This window comes from Mauremys mutica, chromosome 12 (genome assembly GCF_020497125.1).
Source record: "Mauremys mutica isolate MM-2020 ecotype Southern chromosome 12, ASM2049712v1, whole genome shotgun sequence".
Classification (NCBI taxonomy): Eukaryota; Metazoa; Chordata; order Testudines; family Geoemydidae; genus Mauremys; species Mauremys mutica.
In genome coordinates this window covers 71017974-71042494 of record NC_059083.1, presented here as the reverse complement: position 1 = coordinate 71042494, position 24521 = coordinate 71017974, and the positions used below count along the sequence as shown (strand labels likewise).

Below are 24521 nucleotides of genomic sequence, written 5' to 3'. Positions count from 1 at the left end.
CCCAAAGACCTGGTTTAGCCACATGTCTTCCCTGTCATGTGACATTGTTCCTTTTCTCCACCTGGAGAGATGAGCTTAGTGGGTCACAGGTAGGGCTGAACCCATCTCCCTTTAAAGGGCCAATCATCCTTTCATAGTGTCAAAAACAAAAAGTTAGGTGGGCTTTCCAAGGACTAGGTAAAACCCAAAGGACTCTGCCATTGAGCATATGGAGAAGAATGCTCCCTTGAAAATGGTTTGGGAAGAATGGTAGCAAGCTTTGGCACCACTGTGGAGAGGAATCTTTTACCTTGTGAAATCTGATGTAAGGTACTTCAGTTGCTAGGACCAGAACTTAACTTGCTGTACAAGCTGAAGTCACTGCCACCAGGAACGTTTTCACTCAAAATTGACAACAAGGGTCTATATAGAGACACTAGTCTATCTTTGATTAGTTCATGATAGGCCATAGTATTTGCTAAATGTTTCCGCATAGTTAATCTAAGATTTAGGTGGATGAAGAAGGTTGTTAAGCAAGAGGTCACATGGGCATAACTACACGTCATCACAGACCTCTTCAGCTTTGAACTGTATCTCATTCTGCTCATAGACATCAAGCTTGCTGATTACTGTGCTGTCACAAACTAAGCTGTTGGGGCTCATAGGTGGAGATAGAGCAATATAGCCTGATTATGAGTGATAATCTGAGACTTGGCTCTCAAACTAGTGGTGCTTGTTTTAGTCTTCTGCAGTGGGATTGACAGCCATATTTGGCTGGGCCTAATGGGTCTATTCACTTTTCTGAGCTTTGCCAATAGCAGAGGCGTTAATAGGAAGACATAACAGATCTTCTTCTACCAATGAATGGAGAAGGCAATCCTGGAGAACTTGGTCTTATCATGGACACAGAATTAACCTGACTAGAGCATCCATGCAGGATGTACCCCTATCCTTTGATAAGTGACTCAAGTCTTTTATAGTTTCTCCTTTCTAACACACCAGGAAGCAAAAGAAAAAATCTGTACCCCAGATGGGAGTCTGCATGAGATGGGGAGCGTTTTTTAAATTAACAGCCTAAGATCCAGGATATTTCTGAAAGAAGTTTTGCTTTTCTAACTGAGCACAGGAATTCATTGATTACATTAGAGCATTGCATATGTTTGTCTAGCTCAATAATAGTGCATTTTGGTTCACTCTAAGGAATCCGCACACATCTGGTACAAAAAGATCCTAAAGAGGCTATCTCTTTGGTCTCTGTTTAAGCTGTAAGGTCATTGTACAGGTAGGTGTCTTTGCCTCCCAAGGCAACCTTGGAAGTACAGTGACTCTGCATCAAATATGTGAATGGGGATACAACATCAACCAAATGCCTTTTCCATCAGGTGGAATGATCTTGTACATACACTCTTCCTTCAATTACCTTCTTATGGAATTGTCAGGTGAATTGTCTCTCTGAAGAATCTAAACAAGTTTTCAAGGCCTTAAAGGTGGCAGCCAGAGGCATAACAATGATCTTTTTATTCATATGAATGCCATCTTAAATTCCTGTTGGTGGGCAACATGTTATGTGCACGTATAAATCACCATGCATACAAAGGGCACTAAATAGAGTATTCATCTTCTTACCCAGTAATGCCTGCTGAACTCACAGTAGTTGGTGATCAGAGATCAGTTATATTTCCCATCAGTGCCAGATCCCTTGCAACAATATCTGAGCCTCTGATGCCAAGAACTTTCTCAAATGCACGGCCTGGCTTGTGACAAACAGATGCTGAGATTGCAGGAAGTCTTGGCCAAATTTCTTTACAATTGAGGACATGCAAAGCCTTCTAAAAGACCTGGATGATCTTGTACAATTAATTCAAGAACAAAAAAGTTCTTCATTCCTGGGATGAACAGAAGACTGAGAAAACTGGGAGTGGGATCATTGTGTGTGCTTAGCCACAGAGGGAAATTCTTAAAGGATTTCATAACCTTCTTAACTTCACATGCATGTTTCATAAATCTGCATTGTTTTTCTCCCTGAGGCCTTAACCTGGTGGTGCAGACACTTGTGACAGGGTGCACAACACTTGGGTCGTTCCTTACTGGAGGCCCTGCTGCCCTGGTGCACCCTGCCCTTTTTGGAAGGGAAGAGCAACAAGTTCAGACTGTGACAACTTCCCTAGAGAAGTTTCCCAGGATTAGCTGCTGGCAGGCCACTGAGCTTCTTGTTCAGTTTGGGCCTGCTGTTGTACTGAAAGCCTCAGTAAGTCTTCCATCATCCCCTTTGTGATGAAAGGGGATTTGGACATCTCATTGCTAGTACCAGTTATCATTGGCTTGCCTGTGCCAGAATGTCCCGCAGAGAGGACTCCTCTTAATTTTACAGAAAATAAATTGGCACTAATGCTAAATGTCCATGTCAGTGTTGAAGTTCATAAGACAAATAGTCCTTCACTGATCCACCAATGTATTGTCAGTTAGGCCCTTAAGCCAAGAAACCTGGCCTGGTCAAGATAGAGAGAACCTTCCTTTCCTGTCACAGCCTCATCCAGAACTGGCCTTTGAAAGAGGTAGCCAGTCCTCTTTATCTGGGCTGCTGGGTCCTGATGGACCTCTGCTTGCTCCTGGCCCTTCTAATGGAGGACCAAGTCTTGTTGGTTTCTATCAGCATCTGATTCTGGCAGGCCTCTCTAGGCAACCTCTGAAGGTCTGAGATCACTGCTCTTGTCTTCCAAAAAGACAGCGTGCCGCAAGGCAGCGGGGCCTTCAATAAGGGATAGCAAACAACTGGTACAACCCCACCCCCCAATGCTTTTTTGTCATCTCCTTCCTCTAGTCACTTGCTAAGACTTGCTACTCTCAAGTAGTCTTGGTGGTGATTATTACTTATGTCCCCCTCCCATATTTTATGTTACCTGGTGACATAACTGTTCTGAAGATCTGCTTCAGTATGGTGGGGGTTTTTTGGTTTTGTTTTTAAGATTAATTTAGTTTATAAGTTGTACGTCAGCAGTAAGATCTTTGCATAGCATTGTTTTAAATGCCCAGCCTGGGAACAGGAGAATGTAATACACTCCAAGGGGCTTTCAAAGACTCATATTGTCTGGAAAAAGCTCTAGGTGGTTGTCGATATGGAGAGTGCACAGCTTTAGTGTGTGTATCTACAGTGCACTAGCTTGCCATGCCGTAACTCGCTGTGTGGACCCTGCTACTGCATACTAAAAGTTCTGTGCTACATTTTGATGTACTTCTGTTTGGAGAACTTCAGATTTGGCTGAAGGGAGCTTGGTAAGCAGAGTCTGCTCAGTCTTTCTCCTTTTTGCTTTGTCCCCCTCTCCAGCATAAGTCTCCCTAAAGCTATTTGGAAACCATTGCTTCACACAACACTGAAAACAGACTGAGTCACAGAAAAGGAAACTTCCTTCACCTAATGCCACCAGGGCAGACTCTTGCCCTAAGGGGATTGAGATTCTTCTGTTCTTACTAACCTGGAGTGGATTTGTGATGTGGGATGGGGAGAAGAGTCTGGTGGGCTGTTTAGCTAAGAAACCTATTTAATTGGCCGAAAGGGGAAGAGAGGACAAGGGCATGAAAACATCTTGTAACTGGCTGCCTCCTGTTTTTCGTATGTGCCAGATAAGTTACAGTGGCACAAGTGCTGCGTCTCAGCAAATAATAATGTCAAGGAGAAACTATTCTTTCCATAGTCTTCGGTTGTAATTTTTTTGAGGGTGTGTGGGGGGGAGATTTTGTTTTGGAAAGAACATTTTTTGAAGCATACAAATCTGTAGTATTAGTGTGTTGTTGGTTTTTTGTTTTTTTTTCCCCAGTGTGCAAAAACAGCCAAAATACTGGGGTTTTAACAAGAAACTACCACACATCCTGAGTAACTTTTTTACTAATATGAGTTGTTATTTACATGCATGGTACTCACACTTACTCATGTTGCATTCCAGAATGGCTTGAGTCATTCTGCTGAATGTTTTCAATGTGTATTGGAAACATTTCTAATGCAATATTTCAGATTGTTAATGGGTCCATGCAGTTGGAAGGAGTACGCTAATAGTATTGGTTCCATTGGACATGCATATAGTGAACTCCTGAGATAATGAAGCTCTGTTAATAGTGAACTAGAATGAAAGTCCCAAATTGTTCCAAAATATCTTAATAATGCAAACAGTAGTACAGGTACTAGTGAATCCCTGATTTAGTGTTGAATGGTGGGAGCAATTTAACTGGAAATGCGTCTGACGAAGTGGGTATTCACCCACGAAAGCTTATGCTCCAATACTTCTGTTAGTCTATAAGGTGCCACAGGACTCTTTGTCGCTTTTTACGATCCAGACTAACATGGCTACCCCTGTGATAATAACTGGAAATGGGTCCCTCAGTGTAATGCTTCTCCCCTTCCCCTCCCCGGAAGAATATTACATAAAGTCTGATATAGATAGATAGATATAGATATATATTTTTTTAAGCTCCTAAGAGGAAGTACATTGGTGCTGAGATTACATCCTTGCTTTTATTCCAAAACATTTAAAAGTTAGGTTGGGGGAAATAAATGCTAAAATGCTTCTTGTAGTTTTTTTTTAATGTGATTTATAAGGAGTTAATAAGCACAAATTTAGTACTAAAAATATTTTTAAAAATTGCTGTGTTTGTTGCCCATTTCACATAAAGGAGGCACATAAGAAAAATTATAACTTCTAATATTTATTATTTAACATCTGCGTTGACATTGGATTTTGGAGTCTGTTTGAAAAATCCACGTTTGACTTCAGTTGTTGTAATCTAAGCTTTTTATAGGTTTTTTTTAACTGATGTGTAAAGTAATACAATCTGAGTTAGTCCTGTAAGTGGCTTTAAAAGTCTATCCTAAAAAGGCTCCATGTTGAAAAAGGAGATAATTAAAAAGGGGAACAGAAATCAGCCAGCATCCTGCTTGGCCTTACCTTCAATAAACCTAATCTTCTTTTCTTAATTGTATGTTGCTATGCAACCCTCTTATAATGGAGAGCAGTGAATCTTTCACTAACATCTGGATTGTAAAGAAATGACTCTTATCCTTTCTAGGATTGGTATGGGTCATTGAAAGATCCAGTTATCAGGTCATATGGTTCTAACTCCTCAGAACTTTCTGCTACTACTGTAGGCTCATATCCAGCATTCATATTTTGTGGTGACACCAGTTTACAGTGATAACATCCAATGTGCTTTATGTGTAATTGTGTGCATGTGCAGTAATGTGACAGTTATATTGTGGTTCTGCATCTTCAGGTCAGTCACTAGATTCTCATCCATCAGTATATCCATCACTGATGCTTGCTTTTTATTCACAGTAGGGAAGATCAGGTTGGATTTGTTGTGCACATACCTTGGGTTAGACGGTTGTTCTGTTCTAAAATGGAACTTGAGCACATCAGAATTTCTCAGGATTTTTGAAGGGACAGGACCCTGTAATTATGAGATGATGGATTGCTCCTAACTGTGTCTGATCTTGCCAGTGTGTTTTGATGTAGGTTGCAAGAATTCCCAAATAAGGAAAATGCTGCAAACTTAAAAACATTGTGCATGCTCCTGTAATGTTTGGAGACAGTTCTGTTTCAGTGTCATCTTGAAATGGATGGAATATTGTACCGGTTTCTTGTGACCAAATATTGTGCCGCTAAAGATGGCGGTGATGACAAGTTATCAATTTCCTTTGACAGTTAATCAATAGTATAGTAGCTTACAGTATGCACCAGTACTGACTGCTTCCTAGTAATTGGTTTTGTTCTAAGGCCACTTAATAGATGATGTGACTTATCTGTTTTTAAATGTCTGGTTATATAGACAACTTGCTGATTGATTGCATCACTTCCTTCCTAGAAGAACAAACTGAGGCACCAGACCTGCCAACCCTTAGTCACCTATGCCCTGATTAGACAAGAAACTTAATCATATGTTTAACTCTTACCATGAATAGGCCCATTGACTTCAGAGCTTTCTTGAGGGCCATTTTCTTGTGTTAGCCCAAAGTACATTTACTTGATTAGATTGGCAATATCTTAGCATTCATCAGTGTAGCTTTGAGAACAAGTGTAAGCAATGGTGATGCTGAAATGCTATCATAGCGTTTAAGGTTCTGATTCTGCAGTGAGGTTCCCCCAGGCACACGGGCTTGCCCCCAGAAGTTAATTTCAGGACCAGGGCCTCTGTTTGGAGGTGAAAATAAAGTAGGGTTTTCTTATATGATGAGACAGGAATAAATTCAGCATTTGGAGGGAAAATCAACATATGGAATGAAGATGTGTTATCCGATAACTTGAAGATTTTTTTTAGAAAAAACAGGTTTGTTTGTTTTTCCAAATTAGAATACTCATTAACATTTGTAAGGCACTATAGAAGTGCTAAGTAAGTTGTGGTGGTCTACATAGTTAAGATTTTATATGTAGTGAATTAGCAAAAAAACAAACTCCTTTTTAAGTGGGATTGGTTCACAAACAAACATTCCTGTCACACTGTATAAATCTAATCACTGCACTTCTGAACTAGAGCCAAAAGTTGTTTCAGTATGTGATCAGGAGATCAGGTGTTGGCTGTGAAATGCAGCTGTGTTGCAGTAACACTTTGAAGTGCTCCTATTTTATTGGTAGATAACAAAAGGGATTAGGGCTGGGACACTTTCTTTAATGATTAGAATTCAGAGATTAAAAAGAAAAAAAAGTTGAGCTGGGATTTTTAATATCTCCCCAAATGAGTGAACTTTGCAATTTCACATCAAGACCCTTATTTTCCAGACTCCAAAGCTGAATATGAGGCAGACATTTCTCAGTGACCAGTCTGAGTTACCTAATTCACTTTGACCCAGGCGTTTACTTTAGTTTGACTTGATGTTTAGAGAGGAAGATACCAGTTGGGAAGAAGCCTGTCAGTTTGTCGAGCCTACCCATGACAGGTGGGGTGCGGAGGAGCTTCTCTGGTGATGAAGAGTTGACTCCTCCTCCATATCGAACCCTTCCAGCACAGACAGCCCCGGAGGCCTTCCAGCCTCCCAGGACTAGCCAAGAGTTCAGTCCCAGCCTCAAAACAGGTAATGAGCACCATCAAAGTCTCTCGGTTACTGCAGAGGGAAATGCTGAACAGGGTGGGGGACAAAGCATGGTCTGGCATGAAATATGCTGCCTTGTTTACTTGTTTCTGTCTGTAAAGTAAGAGGAATAGTCACTTCCACTGGTCCATATCAGTCCACTTCACTGAATTCATCATAAGGGAGCAATGGTTCCCAGGGCAAATATATGGATTATAGATCACTGAGGCTTATGGACACTGTGATTTAACTACCAAACTGCACTTTGGCAGATTTTTTTTAAAGATTGCAGATACTTTCAATTAACTTACTGAATTGTAATATGTAACACAACATCATTGTTAGAACTCTGCGCATTATTCCTTAAAGGCTTGGGCACCATATGTAACTAGAAGGAGATTTGTGATTGCATACAGCCCGTGTATAAGAGAACAGCTGTTTGGAAAAAGAGGTCTTTTGAATTTAAGCATAATTGAGTCTCTTATATTCAGTGTTCTACAGACCATGGTTGGGTATGATAAGAAATAAATTTGAAAGGATTTACCCTTTGAAAACAAACCTGTTTTTTTTTTTCTTCCTCCCCATGCTTGCTCCAAAACCAAAAGACTGGTTTTATTTGAATATTGACAAAATGAAGTTTATCCATCTTAATCAGTGAATAGTAAAAACCCTTTAAGAATTCATGTATTAATAATATTGGTCTGGCAGATTAAAACATCTGTGTCTTATGTAAATCTTGTGGTTTGTATAAGGTAATCCTTGATGAAAGAAGTTAGAAATGAAAAAAGCTCTATGAGATCCTCATGACTGTCTCCCTTCAAATGTAGGATAGTCAGATGTATCAGATACTCAAAATATCCTTCACACCTGTTAGGGTGTAGTTATGCTATCTATCACCAGTTAGTGGTAATGTTCTTCAAGCACCCTAGATGAGATGCTGTGGACACCATAATGTGGCTTTGAATGCTGATCTAAGATCATGTTCTGACTGGCAGCTTTCTCCCTGGATTGTTGTGGCCGCTGCTACATTCGGGGTTTGATTGTACAAGGAACTGAACCCTCTCATCTCCCAGTGACTTTAATGGGAACAGAAGGCACGCAGCACCCCACAGAAGTGCTCAGCCGCTCTCAAGATTAGGCCCTCATTTTCCAAACAGTGTATTGCTGACTGATATCCCGTCTGCTCTGAATGTTCATTTTCTATCAGAAAAGCTATATCAGTTCATTAAATAACCTCATTGCCCTCTCATCCACCATCTGTATGGCTATAGAATTCAATAGTACTTCATCTTGCTTCTTTAAGAATTGCTTTTGCTCTCTGGCACAGTCATGCTGCTTTTCTTTTACTTTCATCTTTATTTTGAAACTTTAAGAATTATATGTGATGACTTCTCAGCATTGAAATGTAACCTTCATACAGCTCTGTGTTGAGAAAGACATGATCTCTGGGCAGTCAAGGAAAGAAGTTGCTTTCCAAAACCAGTCCCACTTTCTTTATTGACGTGTTATCCCCTAAAGTCAGGGTCTTGTTTCTTCTGATGTTTCCTGGCGGGGCAGGTTACTGACATCACATCCCTGGTACAAGGGAGATCAGGGTGGGGCTTCCTGGGGTAGCAAGGTACTGAGAGCACTGTGCAGATATCTCACTGAGCTAATGAGGAGAGGGAGCACCTTGTGTGTCTTTCCTTCTGTTCAGAACCTTCCATCAGCTGGATGTTCAGCCACTTGGCTGAATGATTTAAGGCACTATGGCTAAGTATTTATCTCTTTGCTTATCATTCAAGTGTTGTACTATATAGGTGTAGCTTGAACCCATGGTGTTGATAAACTTTTCAAGAGATTTGTTAGCAGGGAAAAATAGTGTTTAAATATTTAACTGTTGGGATCTTAGTGCTAATTGAACAGATCTAGGACAAAATGTGAAGCCTGCTAACTCACCAGGTGTACTTGAAATATTGGGCAAATGCACAAGCATTATTTAAATACTGGGGAGGATGGGAACTTGACCAAAGCATTTCAAATTGTAGGAAAGCAATTTGAACCTCTGTATATTAGCATTTTCCTAGAGTAAATAGCACAGCATATCTCAGTTAGTTGTTGTTGTTGCTTATTATGTAAAGATACCATGCCTTATGTGTGTGGTCCTCTACAGACTAATAAAAGAAAAGGCCCCTGCTGTACATTAGATGTGACGTAGGGACAGGCAAAAATAATCAAGGTTTTGGGGGCAGAGTAGGGAGGGAAGAGGTTTCCATGATGCAAGGTAGTGAGGTTGCTTGATTTTGTACATTTACATCATGCTCTGCTGCTTTTTTTTAGCAATTTTAAAATATTTTAATGTTTTAAATTTTATTTTTATTTAGCATAGGAGTGTGTAGCAACATGGAAGATGATATAGGACCATAATAAAAGAATAATCAAATGTCTTGTAAATTTATAGCAGGATTACAAATAGCAACAGGTTTGGGGATTTATTTTCAGATTTCACCGCATCAAATTTTTGCATTTGAAAAGACATTGGTGTTATTAACTTGGTATTCAGTAACTGAAACTTTTTAATGCTTCTCTCATTCATCTGGTCATCAGATAGTCATCAGTTTTTGTATATTAATCAACCTTTTAATGTGGGTACTGCACCTTTAATGAAAACATTGCCATATTTTCTTTTCAGTGTTCCTGCTTTTCATATATGCTCATATATTGATAAGTATCACTTTTCTTACTCAATCAAATTGGGAGGTTAATTGCAACCTATTTGGTACTGCTATCCATAATATCATTCTTCTTTGTGTTTCAGATCACTTTTTTTTTTAAATAGGAAGATAGAAGATTAAAAAAGTATCCTGGGTCTTAAAAATTAATTGCAAATATGCTGCAATATGCTATTGTAAACAATTTTTCCTGCCTGTCACTTACATGAAAGAAAATGAATTATGAGGCATCTGTGATCTGAAGATAGTACATGTTTTTTAATCATGCTTAATTCTGCTTAGCAAAAATTAAAGCATGAAATTAAACAGTGAAATTATAGGTTTGTGTTTTGCAGTTAGTAATGAAAATAATGTAACTTGGTTCCGTAGCTGTACATACACATTTGTAGTAAAGGAAGCTTTTAAATTCAACCATCTGTTGTTTTGGAAGATGAAGGAGAAACAATACCCATCTTAATGTTCACCAGATAAGATGTTCTCCTTGGATGCAAACTGAATGATAACTTAAAATGCTGGTTTTAATTGAAGTCTGCATTTCTCAGCCTGTTCCTGAAGGCAACCATCTTGCTGAAGAGTGACAGAATTGATTGTCAGTATCATAGGAGCTGATCATATGAGAGAAAGTGGATTACTGTTCTCCTTCTAAACTGGTTTAACAGCCAAAACTCTCTTGCTATATATACATTAAGGAACAAATTCTGTTTTTGGAGATGTCCATTCCATTAAAGTCTGTTGGAGACTTATGCGTGTATCCCAGGGCAGAATTTGACTCTTCACATTTTATTTAAAAACTAAGACCCCCCAATCCTGCGATCGGACCCACTAATATCCAAGGATCTGTGCTAGTGGATCTAATTGTAGGACCAAAGCCTTAATGTTATACAACCTGTTTGTGTAGGATGCTTTGTCAGCCTTTCATCCTGAGAAAGCAGAATTTTCCAGACTGCAAGCTCTTTGGGATAGGGTCTGTCATTTCCTATATATTTGTACAGCACCTAGGATGATGGAGGTCCAATCTGGTTGGCTTCTGATTGCTACTACAGTAGTAAATGTTAAATAACAATAATAAACACAAATACTTAATTTGTACCTTCAGATCGCTTTACTTCGTTGCTATGAAATGTGCTGGTCCACTGAAAAGTTAAAGGAAAAATGCTCAGTGACATTTTCCCCCCTTCTAAAATGAGCTGAACTAGAGAAATCCATAGCCACCAAGTTTCTGAGAACCTTTGTAATATTACCAGCCAGAAGAGATTTTAGCTTTGTGATGTTTAAAAACAGTTCTCTTTTTATAAGCAGAAGATTTATAGGGGGAGATAAAGCACATCAGCCTGAACATCAAAAACCCAGAGAGCCCAATGTAAGTATTACTTACTCATCTGCACTTTCCCAGTTAAACTGAATTACTGTCCCAAATAAGCAGTGTATAACTGACTCATACAGTCTATTCTCTAAACCCGTCAAAGTGCACCAGTTCTATAAATGCTCAGCAGGCCACTCTCACTCTTGAAGCCCAGCACCCATCTGAGAAAATAGTCAGATTTCAATCTGAAGAAGAGCTCTGTGAAAACTTGTCCCTCTCATCAGCATAAGTTGGTCCAATAAAAAATATCACCTCACCCTCCTTGTCTCTCTAATATCCTGGGACCGACACAGCTAAACCAACATTGCATACAGATTTCAGTCTGTGACTTTGCCAGAAATAATCATAGTAGTGACACGCTTGAAATATCATCTGTTTTTCTTGGTTGGACAAAACTTGCCACATTTGCTCATCAAAATACAAAGTGGAATTCCAGTGACATGAGCTTCTTAATTCAGTTACTATCTTATATGTGGAAGCAGCATTGCAACAAGATGAAGCTTAATTTACCATTTCTTAAAATGACCCTCCTTATTGTATCAACTGTTCTTTACGCTAAGATGGTTGCTATAGGCAGATGGCTCAGAAGGGCAGACTCTAAAAAAATAAATAAAAAAAAATTGTCTCTTGGAACTTGGATTATTTTGCTATGCAACATGGATATTTGTATTTTAAGAAATCACTTTAATTTTTGCATATCTTACTGGTTGACCCTTTTGGGTCTAAACTGCAGAAAAGGAAAGGGGAGGGGAGGAAAACCCACCCAGAGCATCAAAGAGCCCAGATCTACAGACTTAGAGTGATGAAGTTTGCTCTATGACACTAGAAATAATAGTGTAGAAGTTCCTGCTCGGACTCTAAGACTCATCCCCTTCACCAGGTGTCAGAGCCTGAGTGGGAAAATCTACACAGCTATTTATAGTGCTGTAGCACAAGCCTGAGTCAATGGGTTTGTTTGTTTTTTGCAGTGTAGACCTATCCATAGATGGATTTTTACCATAATTTCCAAGTTACTTTGTTTTCAATCATTGTCCAGTATTTGTTCTTCTAAACAGTGGTTTTCAGTTTGTCATTTAGCTTAACCAGAAGTATTAATAAGGGGGCCCTGAGGCTAAAATTAAACCTCAGGGGTCTTTGTTAAAGCTAAGTTATTCTATCATTTGAAGTGATGTTAAGGGTGTAACTTAAAGTGCAGTTATTGTCAGAAAAGTCAAACCATCTGCTTCCTGTGAGGGTGTCTGAGTCCCAAGAGAAGAAGGCTGGTCAAAGAACTAGACCTGACATCTGGGTTCTGCTCTAGCTGTACCACATGCTTCCAATGTGATCTTGGGCACGCTTGCCCTCTTAATCTTTCTGTCTTCCCATCTGTGAAATGGGTTTAATATCAGCCTGCCTCACCAAGGAGCTCATGATTCATTGAGAAAGGTGCCTTTAGGGATTTGACTAGAAGGCACTATAGTAATGTGTATTAGTGATTAATAGATCTGCCCACTTCACTATTAGAACTGTGGAGACAACCCAGCTGTAGAGGTGTGAACAGAATTTATTCTGCCTCATGTAGCTTGTCAGCTAAGTTCTGACTATGCAGCCTGGAGATAATGTGAAAGGTACATCTTGGGTTAGGTTGGTGGTTCTTTCCCCCGACCATGATCTCAAGTTAAATGTACAGGGCTGGGAGTAAATGCAAATCATCTTTTGATACAAGCTGGATCTAGACTTACTGAGAAGCAATCAGTGTGGAATGCCTGCCCAACCCCCCCTGCCCAATTTATACATTTTACAGTCCTTTTTCTGATTATAACTGCACTTTAAATCCAGGAGTCTAAAGCTATTTTATTTAATGTATATATTGTTTCTTGAAAATAATTTCTCTAAACTTTAGCCTTTTTAATGCCCAGTTTAAAATTATTAATAGGAAGAAAAATAACATTAGGTTTTCGTTAAATTGAAGGGAAATCTTAACAATTATTTTGAATTCTTTATGGGTCTTTAACTTTATTTTTTATTTTTAGTGACTTCACTGCAGCTGAAGGAGGAGTTGCTAGATGGAGAGGAGTATAACTTTCTTCAAGGAGCATCTGATCAGGAAAGCAATGGGTCTGCCAGCTACTACATCAAACAAGAACCATAAGGCAGCTCAAAAATGTGAGGGGCAGGGTGGTGATAGTAGAGAAAAGAGCCTTTCTCCAAGACTGACTGACTGATTTTGTTCCCATTTCGATGGTACAGTTGCAGAGCTGTACTTGGGGCACTTTGCTAACTGTAGATGAAACTTCAGTTGCAAAATTTTTGGACGGGCAGGGAAACTATTTTAGTGAAAAAATTTTACAATTTATTAAACAAAAAATGACATTTTTGTGTTGTATTTGAAGCTTTTGAAAGAATTTTGTAATATTTTCAAATTCAGATTTATTGTGCATTCTTAAACTGAAATTCTAATTTTTTGGTAAAATTAAAGTTTAATTAGCAGGATTGCAGGAAACTGTTTGAGGAGGATATAGTTGCAAATACAAATGAACTGTCATTACAAATGAACCTTGTTGGTACAAGTTGGGAGATTTTGGACTTTTGTGAGCTGTATGAGTCACACCTCTGGTTTTTCATTATGAAAATACTGAAGTCCTGACTTTGGGGCATAAAAACATATACATGGTTTAAGGGGACCAGCCCTGCCAAGCCTTACTTGTGTGAGTAGCCCAATTTCAATGTGGGTGCTTCCATGAAGTGTGGTATTAACTTTTCAAGATGGTTACTCCATTTAGGGCCTGATTCAATGCCCATTGATTTCAGTGGGTCTTGGATTGGGCCCTTAATCTTGGGATGCTCAAGTAAATGTTTACAGAGCCCTGTGTTAAACTGGAACTTCAGCAGATTCTCTTGTGGAAAATTACATGAAACTAAGAGTTTAAACTAGAAATTCAGGACCTTTTCCTGTTTCCTGTTTGGATGGAAAACATGTTTGGGGGAGGAGGGAATCTGAGGACCTTTTTTCTGGTTTTATTCCCCAGAAAAATCTAGACTCCTGCTTTCCATCTCTTCAAATATTTGTGTATGTTGGTATCCTCCAGAGATGTACCAGATGAACTAGAAAAATACTTACTATGAAGGCAAAAATTTACTCTCAGTTCTGCAGAGGTTTTAATATTCTGCTCTCCAAGAATATAACAATGGAGTTGGGATCTGAAAAAAAAATAATTATTTTTGGTAAATTGGACTCATTTGGTTCTAGAAGACTGGAATCCTTCCAGTCTCACTTTAATCGTCCCATTATTTTTGACTCTTTAACTGAACAGATATTTTTAGACATTCGCAGGAGATTATAGTGACTAACATCAACATATGAGGATTTTTAATAAGTGCTGAATAATTTAATCCCCTCTCCCATTTTTAAATCCATGTGGATTTTGGCAGGTGGCCTAATTCTTGGAGTTGATTAGCAGCCTGATTTTTTTCCACCCTGCAGAGTTGTGACTGGAAGAATGGGCATTGAGAGCTTTAGCTTTTACCAGTAAGGTTCATTATCTAAACTCTCAGGAATAAACTGCATACCGTATGTTCTATAAGTGCTTCTGGGTCTTTGCAGGTTCCCTTCAGAGCAGTACATGATCATCTGACTCTTGACCCATACAGTAGGGCTTAGAAGAAATCAATCAAAATTATTAACTTCTATGGTCCTTCAGCCTAAGAAATGCTTTAACGATATCAGCCCACAGAGCCCCAGGATACCATTTTTTTGGTATATTATTGTTTGAACTTTAAAAAAAAAATGCATAGAAAGTTGAAAACCAGCAATTTGATTATTTTCTAGAATATTGCTCTAACTTTGGGTACAAGCATTGTTAATATGCACAGGTTTACCTCATTCTATGCAAGAGAGGATAATGTAAAGTTTTGTAGTTACTACTGAAAGTAAAACTTGTCCTGTATAGTGTAGGAATGTATGGAAACCTTTTCTCCTCTCCCCCAGTCACATTTTTGTAATATTGACCCCTTTTTTGAAAGCTGGTTATCAGGTGTGAAATATCGGTGAGTTCAGGTGGAAAAGATATTTTAGCTCTAAAATACGCATATTAAAAGTACTCAAGGTTGACCAGTTTCAAATTTACTCCCTTCAGCCCCCGGTCCCTGCAATTCATTTACTTTATTTAAAACGCAAAAGAAAAAAGAAAAAAAATTAAAAATCAGAGCCTTCCAAAACAAGGGCTGCAATGTAGTTTTACAATCCTGGTTCTTGGTCAGAGGGATGGAAAGGCAAGTCCAGGATTTTGGATGACATATGCTTGAAACAAAGGCATTTTGGTGAGCCTCGGTCACACCAAGTACTGTCTCTGTCACCTATCAAAAAGTCAGATTCTGCTGGTACTTCCTCAGGTTGGTTAGTATTTGAATGCATTGATGTCACTGGGATTAGTTGCACGCAATATAAAGCAAAGCTGGTGGAATTAGGCCCACAGAGCACAAGGGATGCATGAGATGCATCTGCTTTCATAAAGCCTCTACTTCCATAGAATAACACTTAAGCCACGTCTATACTTGTGGCTAAATTGGCACTGCTGTAAATCGATGCAGTGGTGTCGATTTAGTGGGTCTGGTGAAGACAAGCTAAATTGATGGCAGAGTGCTCTCCCATCAGATGTCTGTATGCCACCTCCCCGAAAGGTAAGTCGGCGGGGGAGTGTTTCCCATCGACGTAGCGTGGTGTAGAGACCGCTGTAAGTTGACCTAAGTTAGCGTAACTTAGATCGATTTACAGCATTAGTGTAGACTAGCCCTAGTGGCACAAGTAGCCCATTTGACTTCAGGAGAACGGCTGTTGTATGAATAAGGGTTGATGTGAAAAAGAGTTGTGGAATTGGGCCCATAGTTACACGTCAAATCGTGAGGGCAAAAAATCCAGATTCCTGGGCTTATGTTTGTTGCCCAGCTTCAGAACTTGGATTATCCAAACTATTATAGCCCTGAATTGGGCTAGATTTTAAGGGGACTCTTCGGATTTTTTTTTATAGTAAAATGCACTTGTAGGGGGAGAGGTGGAGAATTGTGTGTCTCACATTTGGGGGTCTGTCAACCTTTATAATATTCCTTGAAAATGGTTATTTAAAAACTAAACATGGCTATCTGCAAGCTGAATTCCACCCTCAGATACACATGCTGACTTTGGTGGGAATTTCATGTGTATTTGAGGGTGGAATTTCAGTCTGGTTTCTGAATCCAAAGAATACCTACCTGTCAAGTACAGAGAAACCTATCCTAAGCAAAGCATGTAAGGAATCACCTAAAATCACATGCTTGGGAGAGGTTTGTTTATGTAAAAGTTGAGCAAAATTGTACTAGATTCATACTTGGAGTGGTCTTTAAAGTGGTCTCTTAAAACAGTGGGGTTACCTGTTGGCAGTGGTATCTTTAGTACAGGCTTCACTGAATATGTACTAGTATTAATTAATAACATGGTTCAAAGAATTTTCTTCCTTCATTCTACTGTGAACCATGTTACTTGGCTAAAAGAAAGGTGAGGTGTTAAAAGTCTGAAATCTCTATTGACGTCTAAAGTTGGGATCAACAGTTATTTCAATATTTGGCATAGCAAGTTTTTGTAACCAAGGGGTAGTGCAAATAACTAAACTTACCTTGTAACAGCCCCCTTCTTTATGGCTCAGAATGAATTTTACTGCTGACCTTGATTTTATGTTTTAAATGCAACTTCTTAACCTTTTCCTTGCTGTGTATAAGGAAAGCTAAAGCAGTTATCAATTTCTTGTTTTACGGATACTAACACGGGTTTCAGTGTTTGTTTGTTTTTATTATTGTTGTTTTTATGTGATGTGAATACCCTCTCCCACCAATATTTGTACTATGGTGCTAATATATATTTGGTAACAATCCTTTATTGGGAAGGGATTAAAAAACTGTGATTAAACTGAATTTTTCTTCCTTTTAATTTTCATATTTAAAAAAGAGTCACAGCCATTTATACAACAAAAAGCATCAGCTTTTGCCCTTGGGAAAATATATTGGGGTGGGAATCAAGATTAAATGAATAGGGTTTTTACATCATTTCTGTATGTATTTGATATATAGATCAATATCTGTACAAATTTAATCTTTTATTTTCTTGGTAATTTGTGTGGTCAATGAGAGAGTGTTTAAAACTTTCTCATGAAATGTATATAACTAAGTGAAAAATGCTTTTGGAGAAATTAATGTTACTTTCATTTTTACCAGACTGCAGATTTTCAGCATGGATGTGAAAAGCATTAAAATTATAACTTTGTGTACAAGATGAAAATAATTCACTAAATTTGCCTTTTTTACACAAAATAAAAATGTTAAACTAAGACCATGTGTATGGGAGGTTTTTTGTTTTTTTTTAATTCAGGTATATATTCAAATACGTTGTGTCTTTATTTGGCCCATTACAAATAACAGAACTGAAATTAGAAATCAGTTAGTTAATTAAATCTGTTTTTAAATATACTCATGGGAAATACTTTAATTTTTAAGTTACACTTCAATTATTTTTGAAAACTTTGCTTTTCAATGGGAATGAAAATTTATCCCTTTTCCTTTAAGATGCCATATACACAGTGCAGGTTTCATTGCTGGAACTGGTGGGGTGGGGTGGGATTTTATCTTTGAGAGGGAAGCTTTTTAAAGCTGCCACAAGTCATATCACAGACCTTTCACAAATCTACATTATTGAGCAGTCCTTGCCACAGTCTTGTCTAAACTGTGATTTAGCCACTAGTGTAGCTGCACCACGGCCAGCACAATTGACATTAGTGCAGTGTGACTTGCACCCAGTGCTGCTTAGCGTAGTGGGATGCATTGGAGCAGTAAGACTGCACTGGTACTAATCATGATGTAGGGTTAGGGTGACCAGATGTCCTGTTTTTAAAGGGACAGTCCCATTTTTGGGACTTTTTCTTATATAGGTGCCTATTAGCCCCCACCCCTTTGTCCTGTTTTTTCACAGTTGCTATCTGGTCACCCTAAGTAGGGCACATCTGCATTTGCATGTACAATACAGACACTGCGTTGCCAACTAGCACAGGAACAAATTGCATTGTAGACAGTGAGTAATGGCTTAAGTGCAAATCTGTGGAATGTACTTGTTTCTACAGAACTGTTTACCAAAAATATTCCAGCTTTCACTGGAGGAAAAAAGCTGTTGTGAAGATAAACTGGTAAAGGAGAAGGGAGCACAAACTAGTGCAGCATTGCCTTCCAGGCTATTCAGGCACCCTGAAACAACTGGGCAATGTAATCTGTCCCAAGCAGCTACAGAGCTATTTCCTCTAAAAGCTACACATGTTCATGAAACTGAAAATATGGGGACCGTCTAAAAAACTGAATTCCCTATAAAAGTAAACCAGTTATACTGACTGGATTACTCATGTTAAATTCAATCAGATCTCTTATTTAATTTGAAAGTGACTGAGAATTTCTGCTAGAGTACCACTAAATGTAGGCATGTAGCTTCAGAATACATGGGACATTGGCTGTCACATCAAATTATATTGTGTAATGTTGTTTGAGCCCACTTCAGTTTAGAAATCTCTCTTGTACAATCAATTACTAAGCTAAATAGCAAAGTGCCTTAACTGGATGGTTTAAGTAATTTAGTGTGATTGACTAGTACACCATGTTCCATGTTGGCTATCATTACTCAGCAGGCCATAAGGCTTTATCATAGCCTAAGAACAGGGCAAGTTTATTAAATTTCATATTACTCTTGTATAACTGTAGCCTATAGGAGACAGCATGGTCCTATGAATGGGAGCACTGGAATGGCAGTCGAGAGACTTGGGTCTTATGCTGTCACGTCTGAGGTCAGTTACCGCTGTGGCTCACTCACTATAAAATGGGAATACTTATTTCACTTAAAGTGCAGTGACATCTACAGCTAGAAGCAATACATGAAAGGTTCATATTATAGTGGATGAACCTGTTCCTTTGAACATTTTTCTCATAGATATGATCACCACTGTAGAAATACTGTTCAATCCATAGGAGATACTCCAAGCAAACTTTCTAGCACTTGCCCAAAAAATGACAGGTTAGTTTTGGAGCTTTTCCAATCAGTGTCTTATATGTAACTTTGCCAGCACAGTGCTGTAATGGCTCAGCTTCTCAGTGCAGGGGTTTCATAGCTTGGCCATTCTGAGAAGGGTACCTGATCCTGTCTACTCATACCATTCTTTAAGATCTTTCATTGACAGCTCATGTTAAGCTCCTGAGTTTTTTTTCCCCCATCACTACATTACACACAGATGCAATATATATGAATTCCCTATAAAAGTAAACCAGTTATACTGACTGGATTATTCATATTAAATTCAATCAGATCTCACTTATTTAATTTGAAAGTGATTGAGAATTTCTGCTAGCAATATATGGGTCAAGAGATTCAATCCTATTTTTTCCATTATTTGCTGCAAAAAGGTGTATACTAGTAGTTTCAAAAATCACTATCACAGGTCCACTCTAGTCTGGTTACCACATTGTACATTTTCACTTTACATCCTCTTTAGTAGAGGATCAGTTTATGAAAATTATTTGCTAGTCTTCAGAGGTCTAATTTCAAATATTGGCTTAAAGCACTTATGAAGTAGTAGTCGTAGAGTGTAGACCATAATAATGCTACTGTTTAAGCAGAGACTGACAAACAGGGCAGAAGTATGAGGAAATAGAAGAAAATTCCCTAAAGGGACTCTGCATAAAAAAAAGTACAGATTCTGCCTTTAAAGATTTTTCTGACTGGTGAGTAACTTGTGTAAAACAAATAAGCAAGGACATGTGCTTTTCTTTAAGCACCAATAGACACCCTGAGGGAGAAGTAAGATGCTTCCTTCACCCTCTGCTTTCACTAGCCAATAAGCTGTGGAGTAAGGGGTGGTCTGAAGGAAGTCTCACCTGCCCATATAAATTTGCTTTCTCATCACAACCTAACATATACCAGTTTTTAGCACTGTAACAGGCACATTAATCATTCACTGATTTGGTTTCATTTTAAACATGTTTTCAGGGTAGTTTCCTCTGAGTGTGGATTTCATTTTGTCTCCCCAAGAATAGTTGTATACTTCTGTACAAATGACCAGTTCTACTCCATGCATACTTAAGTATGCTTTCTAGTGAATACAGACTACACAAATAGTTTCCATAATCTATTTAATAAACTTTACAGCACTGTGTAAAGGTAACTGTCATAATAGTTGCTCCCAGGTCAATAGCTGCTGGAATGAGATGCTGTGTTAAGAAGGCACAATTAATTAGAGAGACTTCATTTTACTCATAGATCCAGTCATGAGCACAAGATTTGAAGTCAACAAGCTCTGCAGGCTGAAACCACAGCTGGATCTCCTTCTGAGCACTTTCTACGGAGTCACTGCCATGAATGATGTTCCTATGAAGAAAGCCAATCACAAAATTTCAAAGAAACTGTTAGTAACCTGTTCATATGGACAGAAGTCTGGATACTCATCTACTGCTGAAAAGCTAGAGCTTGTGGTACAATTCTTAAAAACAAACCAAAAAAAGCCCTGATTCTATTTGTGAAGTCAGTCTATAACAGATATAGTTCTACTAAACACAACACAAACTATTAACAGAATCACCATGACCTGATTATCATTTTTCATCACATTCTGAAGTATAGTTTAAAACCCCAAAATGCCTGGTATAAGCAACATTCTTGTTGGATTGTCCCCTACAAATTAAACTCAGCTTCAGACTAGGATTCTTATGTCTAACTACCTAAGCTTTCCAGAAGGCAACATGAAGTTCATCCTATGCCAAACTGGATCACTAAAAAGAAAACAGTACAGCCACATTAAAATAGCTTGCTGTAACACAGTGACTTATTTTCTCTATGCATATACATTATGTATAGGTAAGAACATACCCATTTCTTTCCTTGAAAGGTATCTGGTGACTGCACAATTTCTGCTCTTAAGTTTTTTTTATTCAAGTGATGCTTACAATGAAAGCAGTAAATATACTTATCTTGTAACTCTGGAAAAATATTTAGAAAAGTTAATTTTATATAATAATTTCAGCACCAACCTTCCTACTTGAATGCAGAAGTCACCACGGATTGTACCAGGCTTAGAATCTGCAGGATTAGTCTCTCCCAGCATAACTCTGCCAGTTTTAACTACATTGAGACCCTCCCAAACCTTTAAAAAAATAAAGAAAGAAAAATTATTCCATACCCATTGAAGGCATCACAGAAGATTCAGCTTTGGCACTTTGCAAGGAGACAAAGGCCTTCCCCACAAAGATCTAAATCTATCTTAGAATCTGTATAAATTAAATTGCAAAAAGAGAAGACTAGGAACAAGAGAAAATTAGAGAATAAATGGCTACAATTCTTTGTAAATTACACTTGTTTCACTGGTTCTCTTTCACTGTGATAAGGCATGAGAGTAAATAGCATCAGAATGGCTACCTGTTACCAGAACATATCTGAAACAAGTGATATTTAAAAGAGAGACTCCTGGCCTGAAGAATAATGGACACCACTGTTAACACTAAACTAGTAAACAGAAGCTTATTGAGAGAAGATACTTTATTTCCACTCCTGAGTGGCTCTCACATAGATGCAACTTGAAAAAATCTAATGAAGTGGCCTGCAATTAGCATCTTTAAATAGCTCAGACTCCATGGAGCCAATTCGGCACAGAACAGTGAAAACTCAAAGACACACACACAAAATACCTGCTCACGTAGCTGTTTAAAATTATAGTACTTTGAAAGTCTACTCCTTAATTCTTAAAGTCAGCTGAAGTGTTTAAATCCCCTCGACTTCCTTGGAAATCTCAACTACTTACTACTTCACCTTCTAGGCAACTTTCAGGACTCTCCCCACATCCGTCCAGTTTCGCTATAATCCAGAAAACACTATGAATGGCAGGGAATCCTAATGAAGTCGTCATGTTCTATTCATAGGAAGTGGGGAAGGCTTTTCAAGTCCAGTTTTCTAAACAGACTGTTACCCCCATTCAAAAGTGCTCTGGGCAGCACTGGATGATGTGGAAATTGTTTTGTTTTCTTTTACCACTTTATTTTATATATTGGGACAATATAATTTAAAAAGAAATTGATTTTAAAGCTGTAAAGTGTCCACAGAGGCTAACAATTAAAAAAAAATAGCTTACGTAATTAGAAGAAAGATACCTAGCCATTTCCTGCATAATGTATATTTAAGTAAATACAGTTCTACTCACCATGGCCACAACAGGTCCAGAATTCATGTATTTAACTAAACCAGGGTAGAATGGCCTATCTTTCAGGTCAATGTAATGTTGTTTTAGAAGGTTTTCAGAAGCCTTTAAAGAAAAGTTGAATGTGAGATTTTGAGAGCAATGTTTAAAAAAATAAAATATAAACAGAAGCAGCAGCCCATTACTGCATTAATAATTAAATACTTCATATCAGTCATGAAATAATATCAACAGCAAGGAGTTTGCAAGCTAATTATGTTTGTTCCATATTTTACATGCAGAGCAACTCAGGACAAGTTTTGTCTAATTTTCTTTATTAACTAAAGAATTTACACTGAGGCAGGTTCAATACCATCAGCTCTTTGTTAAACTGTGATTGCTTCTTTATATTAATTTATGGCTGTGGATTATTATGAATACAAGACATCTGGAAGATTGCTTTTCCTGATGTAACCTTCTAGTCATGGTCATTTTTGCTTACTGAACATTAGGTTGTATTAATTTAGGCTAAGTTGTCTCATGTCATATCAAACCAAGACTACAACTTTCTGTTTCACAAGAAATAGAAGAGACCCAGTGTAGTTATGATCTGATATGACAAGACACAACTGAAAGGAAGCTACACCAGACAGAGCCTAAATTAAATACAATTCTTTCATGTTTTCTGTTCTGTTCAGTTACATTCATGCAGCTTCATCCAGTTCATGGACTGTGTGGGGAAATTTGGCCTGGTATGTGTATTTATATCTGAAAAGTTACAATAAGCATATTGACAAAGTCCTGTGGCACCTTATAGACTAACAGATGTACTGGAGCATAAGCTTTCGTGGGTGAATACCCACTTCGTCAGACGTATGTGGTTATTCACCCACGAATGCTTATGCGCCAATATGTCTGTTAGTCTATAAGGTGCCATAGGCTCTTTGTCACTTTTTACAGATCCAGACTAACACGGCTACCCCTCTGATACTTAATAAGCATATCAACTCTTGTGCAGACTGGACTAGAGGTTTTCACTTTGACAACTCCTTGATGTGGGAAAAACAATATAGGAGAATGAAGCTTCTGTATAGTTCATCTTGATGGCTAGGATTTGCAAGTAAAATTGAGAGAGAGGGGGAAAAAAAAACAGATGTAGTAATAACAGGTTGACTTTTGTCGCAAAGAATTGCAGGGAGCCCTATGAGCATTAATTAAGCCTCACAACAGCCCTGCCTCTAAGGACCTTACGTGCATGAATTTCATGGCCACCAGGCGGAAGCCCTTCTGTTCAAACCGTTTGATGATTTCTCCCACCAGGCCCCTCTGGACTCCATCAGGCTTGATGGCAATGAAAGTGCGTTCGCTATTAGAAGCCATTGTCCTGCGAAAGGAAACGGAGCGGTAAGAGAACCGAGGCGACAACACCGGTAGAGCCAGTTCGGCCGCAATCCTGTCCCGATTAACAGACATGCCCGAGGAGGTTACTTCAATCGCCCAGGGAGCGGGTTCAAGGTCGGCGGTGCTTCAGGGGGCGAGGGAGGCCACTTCCAGGGATTTATTCCAGACACGTGCAGGATCCATCCCTGCTCCTGCCGGCACCTTCTCCCTGGCCCCCAGTCACTACCGCCCCTGCCCCCTTAGTCCTTACTGCAGTGCCCCCCCCCCCCGAGCCTTTCCAATCGAGGCCTCTATTTACATACCACCCCCCGTTCTCGCTCCCCCGATGGCTCCCAGCCCAGGGGCCACGTGGTAGCTGGGATCCCCCGGTTCTTCCTCCCGCGTGTCGGTCGCTCAGGTCCTCTTCGCCCCACAGGGCCCGGCGAGCCCCGCCTGGCTACCACACGCGGCGAGGCCACCGAGCCCGGCTTCTTCCCGCGCCAGGCCAGGGCCTGCCGGTCAGCCCCCAGCCGGGCTCCGCCGCCCCGGCCGGCTCTGGAGCCCCGGCCCGGCCGATAGTCCCCCTCCCGCGGTCTGGGCTCAGTCTCCTTCCCCCGCGGGCCGGCCCTGCCCAGCCCTCACACCGCCCTCACCTTCCTGGAGCTGCTAAGGCCGCTGCTGAGCTGGACACCAGCCTCCTCTCAGCGTCCCACCGGGAAAGAGGAGGAGCGAGGTCGGGTGGCGCCGGAACCCACCCCCGGAGGAGAGGGGCTGGCCTTCCTCCCCGCGGAATATGGCGCCGTTAGAGCCCGCCCTCATGCCCAGCCGGGCCT

General features: G+C 39.4%; 2 protein-coding genes across 10 annotated transcripts in view; one reads left to right on the top strand and one right to left on the bottom strand.

The window, feature by feature from the left end:
- MBTD1 (mbt domain containing 1) overlaps positions 1–17447 on the top strand; it is a 55525-nt gene extending 38078 nt beyond the window's left edge. For all 9 annotated transcript variants that reach the window (XM_044983566.1, XM_044983562.1, XM_044983561.1 and 6 more), the window contains one exon: positions 13120–17447. In XM_044983566.1, coding sequence (XP_044839501.1) covers positions 13120–13238 — 119 coding nt within the window. In that variant the 3' untranslated portion in view covers positions 13239–17447. The remainder of the gene's footprint in view (positions 1–13119) is intronic.
- Positions 17448–20258: 2811 nt separating this feature from the next.
- On the bottom strand, positions 20259–24487 carry LOC123346260 (nucleoside diphosphate kinase). Its single transcript, XM_044983568.1, has 5 exons — positions 24342–24487; positions 23560–23692; positions 22333–22434; positions 21170–21282; positions 20259–20510 (listed from the first exon to the last, which is right to left on the bottom strand). Exons 2-5 carry the CDS (start codon positions 23686–23688, stop codon positions 20393–20395), a joined length of 462 nt encoding a protein of 153 aa, XP_044839503.1. The 5' UTR covers positions 23689–23692; positions 24342–24487; the 3' UTR covers positions 20259–20392.
- Between the last annotated feature and the right edge of the window lie 34 nt (positions 24488–24521).